The 18,973-nt window shown below is 44.2% G+C and overlaps 1 protein-coding gene across 2 annotated transcripts in view; it reads right to left on the bottom strand.

Moving 5' to 3' along the window:
- Window positions 1-18,973, bottom strand: part of BFSP2 (beaded filament structural protein 2) — a 71,856-nt gene that overhangs the window by 17,661 nt on the left and 35,222 nt on the right. For both annotated transcript variants that reach the window (XM_066244830.1, XM_066244829.1), the window contains exons 3-4: window positions 15,853-16,009; window positions 14,284-14,445 (exon numbers count right to left, since the gene is read on the bottom strand). In XM_066244830.1, the coding sequence (XP_066100927.1) occupies window positions 14,284-14,445; window positions 15,853-16,009 (319 nt within the window). The remainder of the gene's footprint in view (window positions 1-14,283; window positions 14,446-15,852; window positions 16,010-18,973) is intronic.

The following is an 18,973-nucleotide window of genomic DNA, read 5'->3' as shown; positions in this document are numbered from 1 at the left end:
GCCTCCCCTCCTCTCACTAAAAAATTTAAAAAAAAATTAAAAAGTAAAAAAATGGAAAGAAATGCATTTATCCTGCCTTTCCCCGAGCAGTCTCTGTGTGGGTTTCAGCAAGTCACTCAGGCTCTCCGATTTTTGTAAGTGGTGAAATACAACTCCGCTCTGCCACAGAGTATAACTAATGGCCTTGCTCCAAGCATCTTAGACCTCCCAGGATCACACTAACCTCATTATATTCATTACTGTGTAGAAGCGGAAAGCAGTGGACCCCTGGGGCATACCCATCCCAATCATGAATTACAGAGGAATCTTATCCCACAGGGAGGGCCCCGAGCCTTGGTTTGGAAAGATCCAGACAGAGCCTGGCATAACCAATGAGCCTCTCAGGACAGAGGCCTCCCAACTCCACAGTCCACATGACCTCACTTGCTCATTCTTCATAAAAAAGACAGAGGCCCTGGCCAGTTAGCTCAGTCGGTTAAGAACGTCATCCTGAAATGACATGGTTGAAGGTTAGATGCCTGGTCAGGGCACACATAGGAAGCAACCAGAAAATGTGTGACTGAGTAGAAAACAAATGCTTCCCTTCCCCCTTCCCACTCTCTCCCTTCCTCTCTCTGTCTATCAATACAGGGGATCCTTGGGTTATGACAATCTCAACATACAACATTTCAAGTTTATGACGCTCACTCCCATAAAAACTAAAAAATTGAGACGTGAGTGTTTCGGCTTACACCAGTAGCATCGTCCTTACAGGCTGTGTGTCATTTTTTCTGTTACTACAGTACAGTGTACAGTACAGTATATTTATGTCCTTTTTCCTTTTCTGTGGCTTAGTTGTGTTTTTAATGTTCTAGATTATGATTTTACAAATGTTAGGATAGGTAAGTGACTTAGGCTAGGATGTGTTTCAACTTACACCAAAATTCGGGTCATGTCACTGACATAGGAATGGAACTGTGTTGTAACCTGAGGACCCCCTGTAAATAAAAAAATTAAGCCCTGGCCAGAGTGGTAGGAGCATCGGCCTGCAGTATGAGCGCTGCTGGTTCGATTACCCAGTCAGGGCACATAAAGGAGCAGCTCGGTGTTCCTGTTTCTCTCTCCCTGCCTACTAATTAAAAAGGGGGGGCAACAAACCATGGTTCCCCCCTCCATGTGCTCTGTCCAAGTCAGCTTAGCAGTTAGGAGTGTCAATTCCGGGAAGGGCAAAGATAGTAAATCTGACAAGCTCTGTGACTGAAAGTAGTAACCTCACAGGATGATTTGATCATACATTCCTCACTGAGGCGGTCCTGGTAGGTAGTCACGCCCCAGGCCTGTAACTTCCTTAGTGAAAGGTTTATCTCTGTTTTCAGACCTGTCCATTGTTCTCGTGTGCCTAGGTAAACAGCCTTTTGAAATGCCAAAGTAATCCTCTTTTCCAGTTCCCCTCAGAGGTTAACCACCCTCCAGGGAGCATGTGATCTTGGTGCCTGGACACAGTCCCTATTTGCAGTAAATGTTAACGATCCTGTACTTACCAGCGTAAAAGAAGCACCATACATATCTCTCCATTTTACTTTTTTACCCAATCAGAGATTTCCCCACCTTACCCTCCGTCATCTCCTTAACTGACCACCAATGAATTCCATGTAATCTTCCTTCCGTTCCTCTTTTGATTCCAAATGCATAAAAAGAACTGCAAAACTGACATTTTCTAGAGCATTTTCTCAGTCCATTGAGATCTTGCTTCCAGGCATATCCTCTTTTGGCTTGAAGTAAACGCTTATGAAAGTTTTCTATAGGTTTGGATGTTCTTATGTCAATAGTAAGCAAGCATGGTTTGAATCATAGCTCTGCTGCTTTCTAACTGTGTGATCTTGGGTAGGTTCCTTCACTTCTCTGTGCCTCAGTTTCCTCCTCTGTAAAATAGATAAGATCACAATACTTTCTCATATTAGGAACATTAAATGGGAACCTGCTTGTCTAGCACTGAGTTCGCTGCCTGGCAGCTGGAAAATGCTCAGTAAATGTTTGCTGACGCTGCTTTCACAGCACACTCCTCCCTGCCTTGTGAAAGATGGTCTACCTATCCGCTGCCACCCACCTCCTCCCACACCACCTCCACATTAGATTGTGGGACAACTTCTTAGTCACCCCTCTATCCTCTCTGGGGACCTAACATGGCTCTTTATACCCAGTACATGCTCAACAACATTTATTGAAGGTCTATGACCTTTAATCCTAGGCACATGCTAGAGACCAAAGAAGAGGAAGATCTACCAGGAATGGAATTCAATCACATCTCCTTTTTGTTAGGAGGATTAGCTATCATTATTATCACAATTGTAAGTCACTGTAAAGACATTTGGTGTCGCATAAATGTTACATGAACTAAGAGTAGCTCTTACCAGGCAGCACACCCCTCCCTAGCTAGCCTAGCCAGATGCAGGGTTTATTTGGAAGAAGGCTGGATGCCGTCTGCTTTTCACCAGAGACATTGGTTCTCCTTAGCAGGAATTAAGAAGAAGGACATGTCTCACACGGCGAAACTTCAGCATTGGCAGAAGAGCTGGCTGGCTAGGCTAAGCCAAGTTTCTCCATGAATTTACACAAGAACTGCCTGGCTGTTGACACGGCTCTCTTTGGGGTATAGGACCACATCCCAGCCTCGGTTGAAGCTGCCAAAGGAAACCCACAGGAGCACATGGCTCTGTGGACTCGCTGTCCTCTTGGCCAGAAGTAAGCATACTCTGCTGATGAGAGCGGCAGAAGAGGCTCAGCAGTGAGTGTTATTCTGAAGAAAAAAGTCTATTTTTCTTCTTAAAGTAATTATTGGGGATGTCCAAATGATAGTATTTTTGCTCTGGTTGATTGACATCATCTCATTCTTAAGAGAAAGAAAGGGATTCTGCTATGTCCCTTCCAGGAGACTATTGAGTGTATAGTACAAACCACACCACCTTAATTTCACAGGGATTTGGGTGGTTTTATTTTTGCAAATTTCTTATTTCACAAGCAAGGTCCCTACACTTCTTATGAGAAAGAGCTACTAATAAGAAATATCTCAGAGTCTGACCTGTGGTGGCGCAGTGGATAAAGTGTCGACCTGGAACACTGAGGTCGCCAGTCCGAAACCCTGGGCTCGCCCAGTCAAGGCACATATAGGAGTTGATGCTTCCTGCTCCTCCCCCTTCTCTCTTTTTCTCTCTCTCTCTCTCCTCTCTCTAAAATGAATAAATAAAATTAAAAAAAAAAAAAAAGAACTATCTCAGATAGCTTTGAGACCAGTAGAATCGGGTGGCCAGGGATGGGCATTCTTGGAAACCAGGGACTTGGTATCCATAGCACCAAGAGCGGGACGTGGCACCTGGTTTGCTGTTGACAGTTGAATGTGTGAGTGAGTGAAGATTCCCTGGGAGAAGGTGTGAGGAGGAGGTGGCGATGTTGGATGATTGTCTGCATAGACAGTCACTCAAATATTGGTTGTCGACCAGTCATGGGTTTGAAAACACAGTATAGAAGATGAGGGCCTAGGAATGCCTTCTACAATGTATATGGTTGTGCTGGGTAGGGTAACCGACAGGCAAAGGACAGGTAGTCCTGCCTCAATGAGACGGTCTCTTCATTTTCCCTTTTAACAACTACCCTGACCCCCCCAACCCCCACCTCTTCCTCCAGCTGCACCAGCAGGGACATACTACTGCAGCATCCAGCTACAGGAGCCAAGCCCCAGCCTGCCTGTCTCCTCTGACAACCTTTCCTATTGGCTCACAATATCATTTGAAAGCCAGATAGAACTACCATAAATGAAATAAAAAAAAAACAAAAACAAGTGACAAGCTGGGAACATATCTGCAACTTATATCACAGAGAGGACTAATTTCTCTAACGTATAAAGAGCCACTACAAAGAGGTAATAAAAAGTCCAAGATCTAAAAAAAAAAAAAAAAAAAAAAATGGTCAAAAGATAAGATCTGATAGGACACACAAAGCAAATACGGATGAAGTTCAGCACATAGGATGTTCTGCCTTCCTCGTAATATGAGAAATGCAAAATAAATTGACACCGAAAAGCCATTTTTTACCTATAATATTGGCAAGAGATCGTGAAGTGTGAGAACTCACAGTACTGATGAGGGTGTGTGGACATGGGCACTCTCCCACATATCTGATGAGAATGTAAATTGTAGCAACCTTTATAGAGGATCATTTGCCAATATTTATCAAAATCACCAATGCACAGAATTTCTTGCCTAGCAATTCCATGTCTATGAATTTATCCAACAGATACATTTTTATATTGGGAAATGAGGGACACACAAAGTTATACTAGTCTTATTTATAAAAAAAAGATTAGAAGCCACCTAAATATTCAATAGCAGGGCACAGGTTACAGTAAATCCTGGGATATCTGCTAGCTAGAACTGGGGTTGTCAACTTTTTCTGTCAAGTGCCAGGTAGTAAATATTTTAGGCTTAGCAGATTACACGGTCTCTATGCAGCTATTCAGCTCTGACAGTGTACAAATGCAGCCAAAGAAAACATGGACATGAGCGAGCATGACTATATTCCAGTAAAACTTCATTTGCAAAAAACTAGTTGGGAGTCAGATTTGGCTTGTGAGCCAGCTTGCTGTGCCCTGTGGTACAATATTGTACAGCTAGAAAGCAGTATGTTCTGAATACTACTATTCCTGTAAAAAGACAGAGAGCAAACACCTGTATACATATGTCCTTGTATATGTGTAAAACATCTCTGAAAACATACATAAGAAAAGTATATATAACATTGATTGACCCCACTATAGAAAAGAATTGGGTGGCTGAGACATGGGTTAGAGGACACTTTTCACTGTTAATCATTTTGTACATTTTGACTTTTGAACCAAGTTAAGATATTATATATTTAAAATGCTTAAATGATCCTTGGCCAGGCAGCTCAGTTGGTTAGAGTGTCGTCTGGATGCGCCAAGGTTGTGGGTTTGATCCCCGGTCAGGGCACATATAAGAATCAACCAATGAATGAAATCAATCAATCAATAAAGGTTTTTTTAATGCTTAAATGAAATAAAAGTAAAAATAAATAAAAATAAAAGCAAGCTGGACCCTTTTGGCCACACTCATTCTGTGCCATCCTGTGAGGTGTAGAGATGCTCCCCTTCAGTGCTGGCTATGAGCACACCGGATCAACCATGGCTTATTTCACTGGGGCTTATAGCCAGCTCACCAAATCACAGGAGCCCCTAGATTACAGATGCTCTCACAGGGGCTCTGCTCTCTGTACTCTCCTTGAAAGGAGCTCTCCCCGGTGGCTCTCAATGTAATATCTCATGGCCATCTTGTCCAGAGTCAGTGAAAAGTAAAGAAAAAGCATAGACACAGCAGCCTGTATAAAATGTTGGCCCTTAGAAACATTTGTTTGTGAATATGGCTGACACGAGGACATTTTGTCCCAGATTTCTTGTGGGTAAATCTAGATCTACACTGTCCAGTATGGTAGCCACTAGCCACATGTCGTTTCTAATTTAAAATCAGAAAAAAAATTAAAAAAAATTAAAAATGCAGTTGTATCAAGCACATTTCAAGTGCTCGATAACCACATGTGGCCAGCAGCTACCATATTTGATTGCTGCACAGATTATAGAACATTTCCATTATTGTAGAAATGTCAGAGGGCACTGCTCCGGTCAATCTCTAATGTCTCTTCCAGCTCAGAGACGATCAATAACCAGACACCTCACAGCTCATCTCAATCTATTCCCCTCTCTTCATTCTTAACTGGCTCCACAATCAGTCATTCTGATTGCTTAAGGCATGATGATTACAGCACAGATAAAGGCCTTGACCACAAACGCCTTCAACTGATCTGAGGCGAGTGCTGACCTATGGTCAGAGCAGACAGCAGTGGCTTTATGGAGTTCCTGGCCCCAAGGGACTATTAAAAGGGGCTGGTTCTCTCTCCTCTCTGCCTCACACCACACCTGCACAATTATTCGATTGGTAATCGAATAAGCCTTTGGTTATTTTAAAGATTTTTTAATTTATTCATTATAGAGAGGGGAGAGAGTGAAAAAGAGAGAGAGAGAGAGAGAGAAGAGGGAGGAGCAGGAAGCATCAACTCCCATATGTGCCTTGACCAGGTAAGCCCAGGGTTTTGAACCGGCAACCTCAGCGTTTCCAGGTTATTTTACACAACATTTAGCTGCATTGTTCAAGCGATTGAGATGAGGTTTCTGGCAATGAGGGTGTAGAGCTCTTCTGGGCAAGGAAGGTCCCAGGAGGAGGCTGAGAAGGCAAAACAGAGCCTTCCTTGCTGGGAGCTGACTGCAGGCCAGGTTTAGGGCAAGGGAGCCTGTAGGGAATCACCCATCTAACCTTGAAGCCTCTAAGACTTGGACTGGGGAACGTTAGTTAAAAGCCCTGAGTGAATGTCTCTTGGATGCAAACACCAAGAAATTATGTGAGTTAGTGACCTTTGTGCAAACACAAAGGAATGCATGTGAAGGGCTTTAGGAAATTAGCCTAGTGCAGGGGTCTGGAACCTTTTTTGGCTGAGAGAGCCATGAATGCCACATATTTTAAAATGTAATTCCTTGAGAGCCATACAATGACCCGTGTACGTTACACATTATCCAATAAAAATTTGGTGTTGTCCTGGAGGACAGCTGTGATTGGCTCCAGCCACCTGCAACCATGAACATGAGCGGTAGGAAATAAATGGATTGTAGTACATGAGAATGTTTTATATTTTTAATGTTTTATTTTTTTTTTATTAAAGATTTGTGTGCGAGCCAGATGCAGCCATCAAAAGAGCCACACCTGGCTCACAAGCCATAGGTTCCTGATCCCTGGCCTAGAGAGTTCTAGATTGCCCCTCCCTTTGTACTTGTTAATTAGCAAAAGAAAAAGAATGTATTGACCAAATTAGCCCTCCTTCCATGTCAGCAAGAAGTCCATTAGTCATTCTTTCCCCTTATCTCCTGATCTCCTTCCCCTGTAATCCTATTGCTTCTGTTCTTATAAAAAAGTTTCTGAGTCTGATCAATAAAAGCTGTGTGAGAAGGGGACTCAGGAGGTTTTGTCTCCCGTGACAGCTTCTCCCTCTTCCTCTGGACAACAGTTTTGTGTCTTGAGCAGTTCTTCCATGCGGCACAGGTAGTTCCCAGTGGGCTGGGGGACTACAGGACCCAAGGTCTCAGCGTCTAGGCTGAGAAACTGGACAAGGAAGAGAAGACCGGGCCTCCCCTGTAGGAGGTAGGCTGAAGGCAGTGCTGTCCGCCCAGCAGAGAAGCGAGATGGCAGGAGGCTGGAGGGACACAGTCTTATTTCTCTGCTGCAGTACCAGGTGACCTGATGCAGTGGGCAGGCAGCTGAGGTGACCTCTGTGACCTCTGCCTCCAAGTGTTATGCCTGTGACTAGGTCACATTTTATGACAAGGGTTAGGGGATTTTGCAGGTGTAATTCACGTCCCAAATCAGTTAATTTTGAATTGATCAAATGGGAGAGAGCATCTTGAGTAGGGCTAACTTACTAGGATTAAAACTTTAAAAGGGTGGAGCTTTCCTGCTGGCCTGGGAGGAGCATACAGCCATGTTGTGAGCTGCCGATGGACGATGGACAGGGGGTGGCCTGTAGGGGCGGGGGCCGAGGGCCTCAGGCCTGCAACTGGAAGGAACTGCATTCTGCCAACAACCTGAACGAGCTCAGAAGATGATACTGCAGCCCCGCCGATATTTTGATTGCAGCCTAGTGAGACCCGAGCAGAGAACCCAATTAAGCTGTGCCTGGATTCCTGATCGTGGAAACTGTGAGATAATCACTACAAGTTGTTTTAAGCCACTAAGTTTGTAGTAACTGGTTACAAAGCAGTGAAAAATGAATATACCTCTTTACATTGAGGGGAGGGTCTCCAATCCCAGCAGTGACAGTGGGCAAACTGAAGTGAGAAAGGTCAATCTTTTGAACCCTAAACAGCTTTGTTCAGAGACTTTGGAAGCCCGTAGCCTGCAGGGTGGCCTTGTTTCCAGGAGGATCCTGCATTGTAAGGAAAAGGTCAGGTGGAAGAAACACTTGATTATATTGATCATAGTGGACTAACACTGACATGAAAGGCAGCAACTGAATATTCTTTTTTAAAACGTTTCCATTGATTTGAGAGAGAGAGATAGGGAGAACTAGAGAGAGAGAAGGTAAGGGAGAGAGAGAGAGAAGCGGCTCATTTCACTTAGTTGTTCCATTTAGTTGTTTACTCGTTGCTTGCTTCTTTTATGTGCCCTGATAGGGGGGTTGAACCTGCAGTTGCCATGTGCCAGGTTGCCACTCTATCCACTGAGCAAACTGGCCAAGGCCTGTTTTGTTTACTTAGAACATCACTTTCCTGTTGATGAGAAAAAGCCTGGCTGCAGAGAAACTAGACACTCTCATTCCCTTCCTTCCTTCCTCCCCTCTAATAACAATAGTTCTTGCTTCTAAGGCTGCTATGAGAATTGAACCAAACAGCAGAAAAAACGTCAAAGACCTAATCAGCACGAACACCCTCATCTGCTGATCATTTTATGTTTGAATGTTACATTTCTTAGCAATGACCAATAGAGTGATTTCTATTCAATATATACCCATAAGTTCCACAGAAGTTTTAGGGAAGAAGGACACTGAGATTTCAACCTGGCTAAGGGTGGGGTAGAAAATATTTGCATTCAGGACTCTCTTTTTTTGTTTGATACTCTAAAGCAGGGGTCCCCAAACTTTTTTCACAGGGGGCCAGTTCACTGTCTCTCAGACCGTTGGAGGGCTGGACTATAAAAAAAACTATGAACAAATCCCTATGCACACTGCATATATCTTCTTTTAAAGTAAAAAAACAAAACGGGAACAAATACAATATTTAAAATAAAGAACAAGTAAATTTAAATCAACAAACTGACCAGTATTTCAATGGGAACTATGGGCCTGCTTTTGGCTAATGAGATGGTCAATGTCCGGTTCCATATTTGTCACTGCTAGCTGTAACAAGTGATATGACGCTCTTCTGGAGCCGTGATGTGTGCATCCCGCATCACTGGAAGTAGTACTGTATGTGAGCAAAGCCGCGCTTTGCGACGCCTCCACATACAGTACTTCTCTCACTGACCACCAATGAAAGAGGTGCCCCTTCTGGAAGTGCAGCGGGGCTGGATAAATGGCCTCAGGGGGCTGCATGCAGCCCATGGGCCGTAGTTTGGGGACCCCTGCTCTAAGGCAGGGGTAGTCAACCTTTTTATACCTACCGCCCACTTTTGTATCTCTGTTAGTAAAATTTTCTAACCGCCCACCGGTTCCACAGTAATGGTGATTCATAAAGTAGGGAAGTAACTTTACTTTATAAAATTTGTAAAGCAGAGTTACAGCAAGTTAAAGCATATAATAATAATTACTTACCAAGTACTTTATGTCGGCTTTTTGCTAAGTTTGGCAGAATAAATCTTTATAAAACAACTTACTATAGTTAAATCTATCTTTTTATTTATACTTTGGTTGCTCCGCTCCCACCCACCATGAAAGCTGGAGTGCCCCCTAGTGGGCCAGTAAGGACCAGGTTGACTACCACTGGCAGGCGTCCCCAAACAACGGCCTGCGGGATGCATGCGGCCCCCTGAGGCCTTTTATCCAGCTCCCTGCTGCACTTCTGGAAGGGGCACTTCTTTCATTGGTGGTCAGTGAGAGGAGCACTGTATGTGGCGGCCTTCCAATGGTCTGAGGGACAGTGAACTGGCTCCCTGTGTAAAAAGTTTGGGGACTCCTGGAGAGGATGGAAACACCTCAGCATATGAATCTAGGACACAGGTGAATGAGAGCAGTCCTGCAGTGTTTCCCAAGAGGGCCTTTAAAAGGTCTGTCTCATTGCAAATTGGGGAATGAATTCCCTCTTAGCCAGGAGGCCTGGAGAGTGGTCTGGCATGTCACCTGAGGTTTCCGAAGCATCTCCAAGTGCCCTGATTTGGGTAACCACAACATATAGAAAAGGAAGGGCCAGATGTTAAGACCCTCCACAAAGTCTCTGGATCAACCTGATCCTTCCAAACATTGAATCATACAACTCAACAAGCTCTAAACACTGGACCACTCAGGTTCCCAACATCCATCACATTGTGGCCAGAGAGAACCTAACCAGAACCTCTCTATAAGCTTTTATTTATTTATTTATGTTTGTTTGTTTGTTTGGTTTCTTATTTATTTGCTTTTATTAAGTGAGAGGTGGGGAGGAAGAGAGGCAGAGAGACAGACTCCTTCATGTGCCCTGACCAGGATCCACCCAGCAAGCCCCCTGCAGGGCGATGCTCTGCCCACCTGGGGCCACTGCTCTGTTGCTCCACAACTGAGCTATTTCAGCGCCTGAGGCGAGGCCATGGAGTCATCCTCAGTGCCTGGGGCCAACTTGCTCAAACCATTTGAGCCATGGCTATGGGAGGAGAATAGAGAGAGAGAGAGAAGGGAGGGGGAGGGGTGGAGAAGCAGATGGTCGCTTCTCTTGTGTGCCCTGACCAGGAATCAGACCCAGAATTTCCACACGCCGGGCTGATGCTCTACTGCTGAGCCAACTGGCCAGGGCCTCTATAAGCTTTTAATGATTAAAAAATATTAAGACTTATGGAAAACAGTATGGAGAGTCCTCAAAAGAAAATAAGAATAGAACTACCATATTATCCAGCTATTTTACTTCTGGGTATTTATCTGAAGAATATGAAAACATTAATTAGAAAAGATAGGTGCACCCTCATGTTCATTGCAGCATTATTTACAATAGCCAAGATATGGAAGCAACCTAAGTGTCCATTTATGGGTAAATCAATATAGAATGGAATATTATTCAGCCATAGAAAAGAATGAAATCTTGCCATTTGCACAGCATGGATGGACCGTGATGGCATTATGCTAAGTGAAATAAGACGGAGAAAGACAAATACCATTTGATTTTACTTATATGTGGAATGTAAAAAAAAAAAAATCCCCAAACAAACAAAGCCAATCTCATAGATATAGAAAACAGGTTGGTGGTTACCAGAAGGTTTGGGGTGTGTGCAATATGAGCAAATGGGTCAATTGTGTATGATGAATAGCAACTAGACTTTTGGTGGTGATCACTGTATACAGATGTTGAATTATAATATTGTACACCTGAAACTTATATAACATTATAGACCAATGTTACCTCAATTAAAAACATGAGAAGACTTGGCAGATAAGGAGTAGGAGATGCTAATGGCATTCGCCTTTATTCCTCATGTTAGATCTCCCTTGCTTCCGGGTCACTGCCAGTTTGTACACCTCTGCCTGAAAGCTTTCTCTGAAGATCCTGAAAGTCCCTCTGGGAAGCAGATGGCAGAGGACTGATGGGAGATGGTATTATTACCAGCTTCCTCACCTTCCCCTGCTTTATAGTCTGCACTGTTCCCCAGGACCCCCGTGGGGGTGTGTACCAGTCTCCCACAGTGATAGCTGGTCGGATAACATATTCTTCTTTTGGCTCCCTTCTCTGCTTCTCCTCTCCCGGTATTTTGGTATATTTTCCCTCAACTTCCAAATAAACCACCTCCACTTCGATATTTGTCTCAGGATCACTTTCTGGGGGAACTTAAACAAAGACATAAATTCATCATGTCCATGAATTTCCAGCCTCCCCGGCCTGAAAGGTAATTAAATACATGTTTCTATCCTCTCTGCAGAAGGTTTCAAAAGCTGCACCCGCTAAGGCAGTTTCTCATTTATGCTTCTGCCAAGAAACCGACAAGAGGTGCTCAGGATGGGCAAATGCCAGCCCCCGCGGGCACGGCTGCAGCTGACAAAACTATTTATTGGAGGGCTTCTGGCTGTCAGTTCCGATCTCTGTTGACGATCAGAGGAATTCACTCATTCTGCAAATATTTTCTGAGCTCTGCCTCTCTGCAAGAGGCCCGGGCTGCACTGGCCAAACTTAAACAAGTACTGTTTGTTTTCTCTGAGATGTAGCTTTCAGATTACTTTATTAAAAAGACATTAATGAATCTGTTTGAAATTAATGTTTGAATTGCTGTTGGGCTGGTGCTGATTCTCAAGGAGGTGAGGGGTGAATAATAATAACCAGGTTTTTTTTTTCTTTTTCATACTATGCAGGATATAGTCTTGTTAATTACAATGCTCTCCCCCCCCCCTTCTCTAAGAAATAATCGCTACACCGTGGTGTACACTCCAGGAGTCCTGGGACGGAAACAAGGTTGCAAACTACAGACCCACAGAGATCAGCTTTGGGAACAGAGCCAGTGAGAAAAAGCAACCCAAAGCAGAGAAAAGGCCCTTAGACCCAGAGCCAAGAGAGCTAAACGGTGGTCCCACACACTAGCTGTGTGACCACCGCCCTCCCTGGGTCCCTGTTTTCTCACCTCTACAGTGAGAGAATGGAAATTGGTGGTTTCTAGGGTCATTAATTATAAATATTTATGACTCTTCTAAAAAAAGAAGTAAAGGACCCAAATCAAATTTGTGCTTTGGTTTCACTTTCCGCCTGTGTTCCACCTCTCACGGGGTTGGGGTCAGGGCCAGCAGTGGGGGAGAGGGGGCTGCATTTTGTGATGTTATCAGGCACTAATTACCATAAAAAGTGTTTGTTGTCACCCTGGTCCAAGGAGTTGAAGTTTGGAAAGAAGAGAATCTGTTGGAAGAGGGGAGAGGGTGGGACAGCAAGGGAGTGAAAGATGGGTTTCCGGGCTGGAGAACACTGGGGGCCCTCAAGTTGGTGAAGACCCTGCTGGGAATGTACCTGCGGATACTTGGGGGCCAAGGGGGGAAGGGGACAGGGGATGGCCGGAGGCAGGGAGAAGAAAGAAAAGAAGAGGTTCTCTTGATTTTCTTTTGGTAGCTTTTAAACACTCTCATGGTTCTCAAGCCTGGCAGGGCATTAGAGTCATCCAGAAAGCTCAGAAATCCACAAAGTCCCTTTCCTGCTTCTGATCTCCTTGGTCTTGGATGGGGCCTGGGTGTGGGCACTTCTGAAAATGCTCTGAAATAATTCTGCTGCGCTGCCAGGATTGAGAACCACCCAGCCATAACCAAGGACGCAGGAGCAGCCCTCCTGCCTGGGCTCAAGTAGCACCGAAGTTTTCACACTTTCTTCATACTTCATACTTTCCTTCCTTTTCTGCCCTTTCCTTCCTCTGCCTCAAAATTCAAAAGTCATATGTGGGGGGTGGGGGGGATGGAGAAGGGAAAGGAACTTCTGCGTTCTATTTCTGGTTAATTCCTTTATTATTTATGAAGTTTAAGAAAAGTCCTTTTCCTCCACGAATAGAATTCATACTGCTTAAGAAAAACTCAAGAAATACTCAGAAACAAGAAAAACATTTCAAAGTGTTAAATGGGTCCATCACTCAAAGGCAACCACCACTAACACTTCTGTGTTTTCTTTCCAACCTTTTCTAGATGCCTAATGTCTTTGAATGATTTACTTAACCATACAGACCAGGGGCTGGCAGTCTGTAGCCTAACAGGCAAAATCCAGCCTGCCTCCTATTTTGTCAATAAAGTTTTATTGGCACACAGCCACGCTCATTCGTTACTTAGTGTCTACAGCAGCTTTCACATTATAGTGGCAGAGTTGAATATTGCAACAGAGACCATTTGGCCTAAATATTTACAAACCTAAATATTTACAAACTTGTCCTTTACAGAAAAAGTTTGTTGACCCTGGTACATACCACTCTGGACCCCCCCCCCCCATTTTACCTTATTGCATGAGCATTTTCCTACGTTGTTATAAGTGCTTCATGAATATCATTTCTAATAACTGCTTGATATGTCATTGCATGGTTAGGTTGTAGCTTACTTAGTCTTTATCCCACTATTAAACATTTATGTGGGGTTTTTTTCGGCCCTAAACTTGTTCACTCTTATAATGAATGTATCAGTGAGCATACTTGGATGTGAACTTTACTTGCATGTTTAATGATTTCTTTAGGCTAGTGTCCAGATTATTCAACTGGTAAGTAGGGGCATTTTAAGACACTTGATGCATGTCACCAAATTTTTTATGCAAAGGGGTCATAGTAGTACTTCCCAGTAATATGTAGGTGAAAATCTCCTTCTCCACATACTTGCTGACATTATTACTATCACCATTTTCAACGTTTTCTGCTTTTAGACAGGTAAATAAGACACTGTTATTGCTATACACATCATGTCTAATGAGACCGAAACAGCTGTGTCTCTTCCTCTGCACGTTGACTGCTTTTCATCTTTGCTCGGCCTCTTCCCACACAGGGCGGTGTGGAGGGTGCGGGTCTGACCTCTCACCTTAGCTTGGAGCAAGGCTCCTGCCTCCATCCGGTTCTTTTCGACATCTCTCTCCCAGTGAATTCTGATCGTCTCGAGGATGTCGTCCAGACCAGTGCCAATAGGGACACCCACTTGCTCCAGCTCAGACACTGCCAACTGCTTATACAGCGCTTTCACGTCCTGAAAGTGACAATGCACACCTCAGGTGAGTTCTTCCGGAGACAGAAAAGACGTGGGATTCTAGGCAGCAGAAGCCCAGTTCTATGGGCAACACTTGTGCCCCGCATTCTACTACAGCCCAGCGTGGGACTTCACAGACACCAGCAAAGCTCCTGATCCTCTACCAGCACTGGTGCCATATTCTCTTTTCCCAGAATGCATTTCTCAGCTCAGGCCCAAAGAAGAAATCCAAATAAATAACTAAATAATAACACAAATAGAATGAGCTCCAACAGCAAGATATTTATGAATTTCATAAAGTCAGAGTAGGCTGAAAGAGATGTAAAGATGTAGTCTCTTTCTGTTGGAGAGGGATGGAAAACTACAGAGCCAAGAACAGGAGGAAGTGGGTCGAATGGCTCCTGGTTTGCTTCAATTTGGACAAAAGAAGGAGCTTCCTGACATGAGCGTTATTAAGTGGGTTTTGACTTTTCACCGGCATGTCCTTCCGGCCTGGGGTCAGACGGTGGCATGTGGCAGGCGGTTTAGAATCAGTGCAGGTCTGGGAGCAGACCTCAATCCCTGGAAATTTTGTTTTCCCGGCAATTGTTAACAGTTTGGTTCAAATAAACTCATCAATATTCTCAAAAAAAAAGAATCAGTGGTGCAGTGGATAGAACATTGATCCAGAACATTGAGGTCCCTGGTTTGAAACCCTAGTTTGAAACCCTGGTTCAAAACCCCGGCTGCAGCATGGGCTCATGGCTTTCCTTGTCAAAGGCACCAATGAGAAGCAATCAATGAACAACTAACGTGAAGCATCTACCACAAGTGGATGCTTCTCACTCTCTTCTCTCTCTCTCCCTACCTCTCTTTCTTTTTTCTCTCTCAAGTCAATAAAAAAAAAAAAAAAAAAAAGAATCAGCACAGTTCCCAGACTGGGCCACATCATCGTGGCATCCTGGGAGGTTGCCTCTGTCCTGTCATTCAATGATCTAACCTAATCCCATTAACGAGTGTGTACAGACTATAACCTGGAGCAGAGTTATTTTATTTGTCCCGGATAGTGCTGAAAACAAAGTTCTGAAATCGAATGCCTTGAGGTATGGGATGCTCCTCCCTCCCATGAGGTATGGGATGCTCCTCCCGCCCATTCAACACAGGTGCCATCACTAGCTCTTGATGGACCTGCTACCTCCTCTGGGTTCTCCTAGCAGCCTGGTTCTGAAGCCCCTTGAGTGTGAGGCATCTGGGCTAACCTGACCCACTACAAGGATTGAAAGTGATTTACCAGCATCTTCCCTGCAGCCCTGGGCAAGTGACGTGGCAGGCCAAGATGAGCTCCATTATCTATGTTCTGAAGCTCGGCCAGACAAGGGACTGCCTCGGTCTTGTAACCAATCCAGCATCGCCCCAACCCCCACCTACCTCTTCATAGCTCCTTGACAGAAAGCCAAGTTCTTCTTTCAGGCTTTCTATCTGACTTTCCAGATCCATTTTTGTCAAATTAGCTTCATCGATGACTTTATAGAGAGAGTTGATTTCCTCTTCTGCTGCCTTTCGAAATGGCTGCTCATTTTCATATCTGCAGATAAAGGAACTTAATCAGCATAGCTGAGCAACCCAAAATACAAAATAATCGGAATATAAATGGTACCAATGGGCCAAGGATGTGCTGGTTAGACAATGACTTAAATTCACTTTTCCAGCACATTTGTTAATGTATTTGTTACATGCTGATCTGTTAAAATGAGAACAAGTGTTGCCAACTTCTGAAAACCTGGCTTAATGGGGTGCCAGCCTCATGGGGCACCGGGGCGGGGGCAGAACTCTAGGGTTAGTTTCCCCAGGAGTTCAGAGATCCAGTATCATATCATTATTCTGATTTGTCATCCTTTTCACCTGAGGATCCTTTAACAAACGTTACCGAAAGTCTGCCAAGCACCAGGCTATGTGCCGATGACCCCAAAAGGAGGAATGTAATTTCTATCTCCAAAGAGCCCATGTGGAATTTCAGGACTGTGGCTGCCAACTCAAATGCCTCCAGGGGCCAAGTGGCCAATGTAGGTGAGGGACGAGGCGGTCTGGGCAGCAGAGGGAGGCGGGGATTGAAACACAAGGACAGCTGATATTTCACCTGCAGGGGTGCTGCTCAGCGCCTCCCCACAACTGCTGTGTGGGGAAGCGGTGCCAGTTCTCTTCGAGAGAAATGGGGAAGCTGGATTTATAGGTAAAATATCCAGAGTTTTAAAAACTTGCAACCTATGCAATAACACACATGCTCACACACGTGCATACCCCATGACGCAAGTCTGAAACTGCCCACCCTGAGTTTTTTCAACCTCTGGTTTGCCTGGGGCCTTCTTTCTAAAAACTACTCAACATCTTTGCCAGTTTCTCTCCCTGTCACTTCGTTCCTTCCCTGGCCTTCTCCCCACCTGCACAACTCAGCCCAATTTCACAGTTTACCTTAATCCATTCTAGAGGGGAGAAATCTCACACCTCTCACTCCAGAAAGCATTTTAGGGCCTCAGGATTTTAAAGGGACTTAAGCATTCAACTCATCAAACTCCTACCCAGTGACAGTCCCTTGATAATATTCTTTTTTTTTTAACATTAATTAAAAAAATTTTTTTTATTTATTCATTTTAGAGAGGAGAGAGAGTGAGAGAGAGAAAGAGAGAAGAGGGGGAGGAACAGGAAGCATCAACTCCCATATGTGCCTTGACCAGACAAGTGCAGGGTTTTGAACTGGCGACCTCAGTGTTCCAGGTTGACGCTTTATCCACTGCACCACCACAGGTCAGGCCCTTGATAGCATTCTTGATAAGCACTCATGTAGCCTTTGCTTGAATACTTCTAGTGATAGGGAACTCATCACCACTCAAGGCCACTATAACATTTTTGAAGAGCTCTAATTATTGTAGTTTTTTTAAGAGTTTAAATCTCCATTGTTGTAAGCATCTGAATCCCACCCTTCAGAACATCCAAAATCAGTCTGATGCTTCCTTTAGGCCAGGGGTCCCCAAACTTTTTACAAAGGGGGCCAGTTCACTGTCCCTCAGACTGTTGGAGGGCCGGACTATAAAAAAAACTATGAACAAATCCCTATGCACACTGCACATATCTTATTTTAAAGTAAAAAACCAAAACGGGAACAAATACAATATTTAAAATAAAGAACAAGTAAATTTAAATCAACAAACTGACCAGTATTTCCATGGGAACTAGGCTTCTCTCACTGACCACAATTGAAAGAGTTGCCCCTTCCGGAAGTGCGGTGGGGGCCAGATAAATGGTCTCAGGGGGCCGCACGTGGCCCGCGGGTGGTAGTTTGGGGACCCCTGCTTTAGGCAGTCCTACAAATATTTAGAGGCGATTTCTTATGTCATTCTCTCATTTCCCCTCCCCACCTCCCACCCCTTCAAGCTTTTTGTTCTTCAAGTGATGCATTCCCACTCCCTTCCTCCATAGTTGGTATAAATTGAATTCCATCCCTCCTCATCGAGGGCAGCCACTATAACCTTTTTACCTCTGTGTTCTCAGCACCCAGCTCCAGGCTTCAGATACATCTGCGCAACGATTATAAATGTTCTAATTGATCTTACGTCCTTCTTAAAATGTGACACCGAATGCAGAACTCCAAATGTTGCCCGATCAGTTCAGAGCTCCGTGGGACTGTCTGCTCCTTTGCTTAAGCCCTTTAACATTCTTCATCATGGGCCCTAAGATCTGCTCTGTGGGTTTTCCTCTGTTTGTATGTTTGCTCATTGGATTTGGACCAGCTGTATTTGCTGCTGACTGATATTGGGTCTCCTGTCAGCTAGAACGAACCCCTGACAGTTTTTCACAAGAGCTGCTTTAAGCTCACTTTCCTTCCCTGGGAGCACCTGGTATTTAAGCCCCAAAGTAGGAGTTCATATTTATCCTCTTTCCCTTTCACTGGCTCATTGTTCCAACGTGTTGGGATCGTTTTGAATCTTGATCCTCTCATTTTACTTTTCACCCTCCTCCTGGTTTGCATCTTCTGCCATTTTGCCATGCCTGCTTTCATGCCCCTCGCAGTTAAAAAGAGAAATGAAGGGATTAAAGCCAGAGCCCTGTGGCACACCACCAGCCACTTCCCTCAGAGTGGGAGCAGCCCCTTCCATCAGTGCTGGGGAGATGGTTTCTGAAGCATTTTTCTGTGTTCTGTATGTAGGACTAAATTTTCTGTCCAAATGCATTTTTTTTTTATGAAGGATTGTGTTCCTATTACCGTATTTCCCCATCTATAAGATGCTCCCATGTATAAGATACACCTTAATTTTGGGGCCCGAATTTTGAAAAAAAATGTATTACATAAAGTTATTGAACTCAAGTTTTATTCATCATAAAATTCATACAACTTCTCATCACTGTCAAAGCTCCCATCCATTAGCCCATTAGCTTGTCCTCATCTGTGTCTGATGACGAATCACTGTCTTCCACAATGAGCGCAAAAACAAGTGTGAAAAAGCTGGAAATGCAAGTAAAAAAATCTACAACCCCTGTATAAGACACACATAGT

The sequence above is a fragment of the Saccopteryx bilineata genome, chromosome 10, assembly GCF_036850765.1.
Source record: "Saccopteryx bilineata isolate mSacBil1 chromosome 10, mSacBil1_pri_phased_curated, whole genome shotgun sequence".
Classification (NCBI taxonomy): Eukaryota; Metazoa; Chordata; class Mammalia; order Chiroptera; family Emballonuridae; genus Saccopteryx; species Saccopteryx bilineata.
The sequence above is the reverse complement of the archived record's forward strand: the minus strand, read 5'-3'. Positions and strand labels throughout refer to the sequence as shown.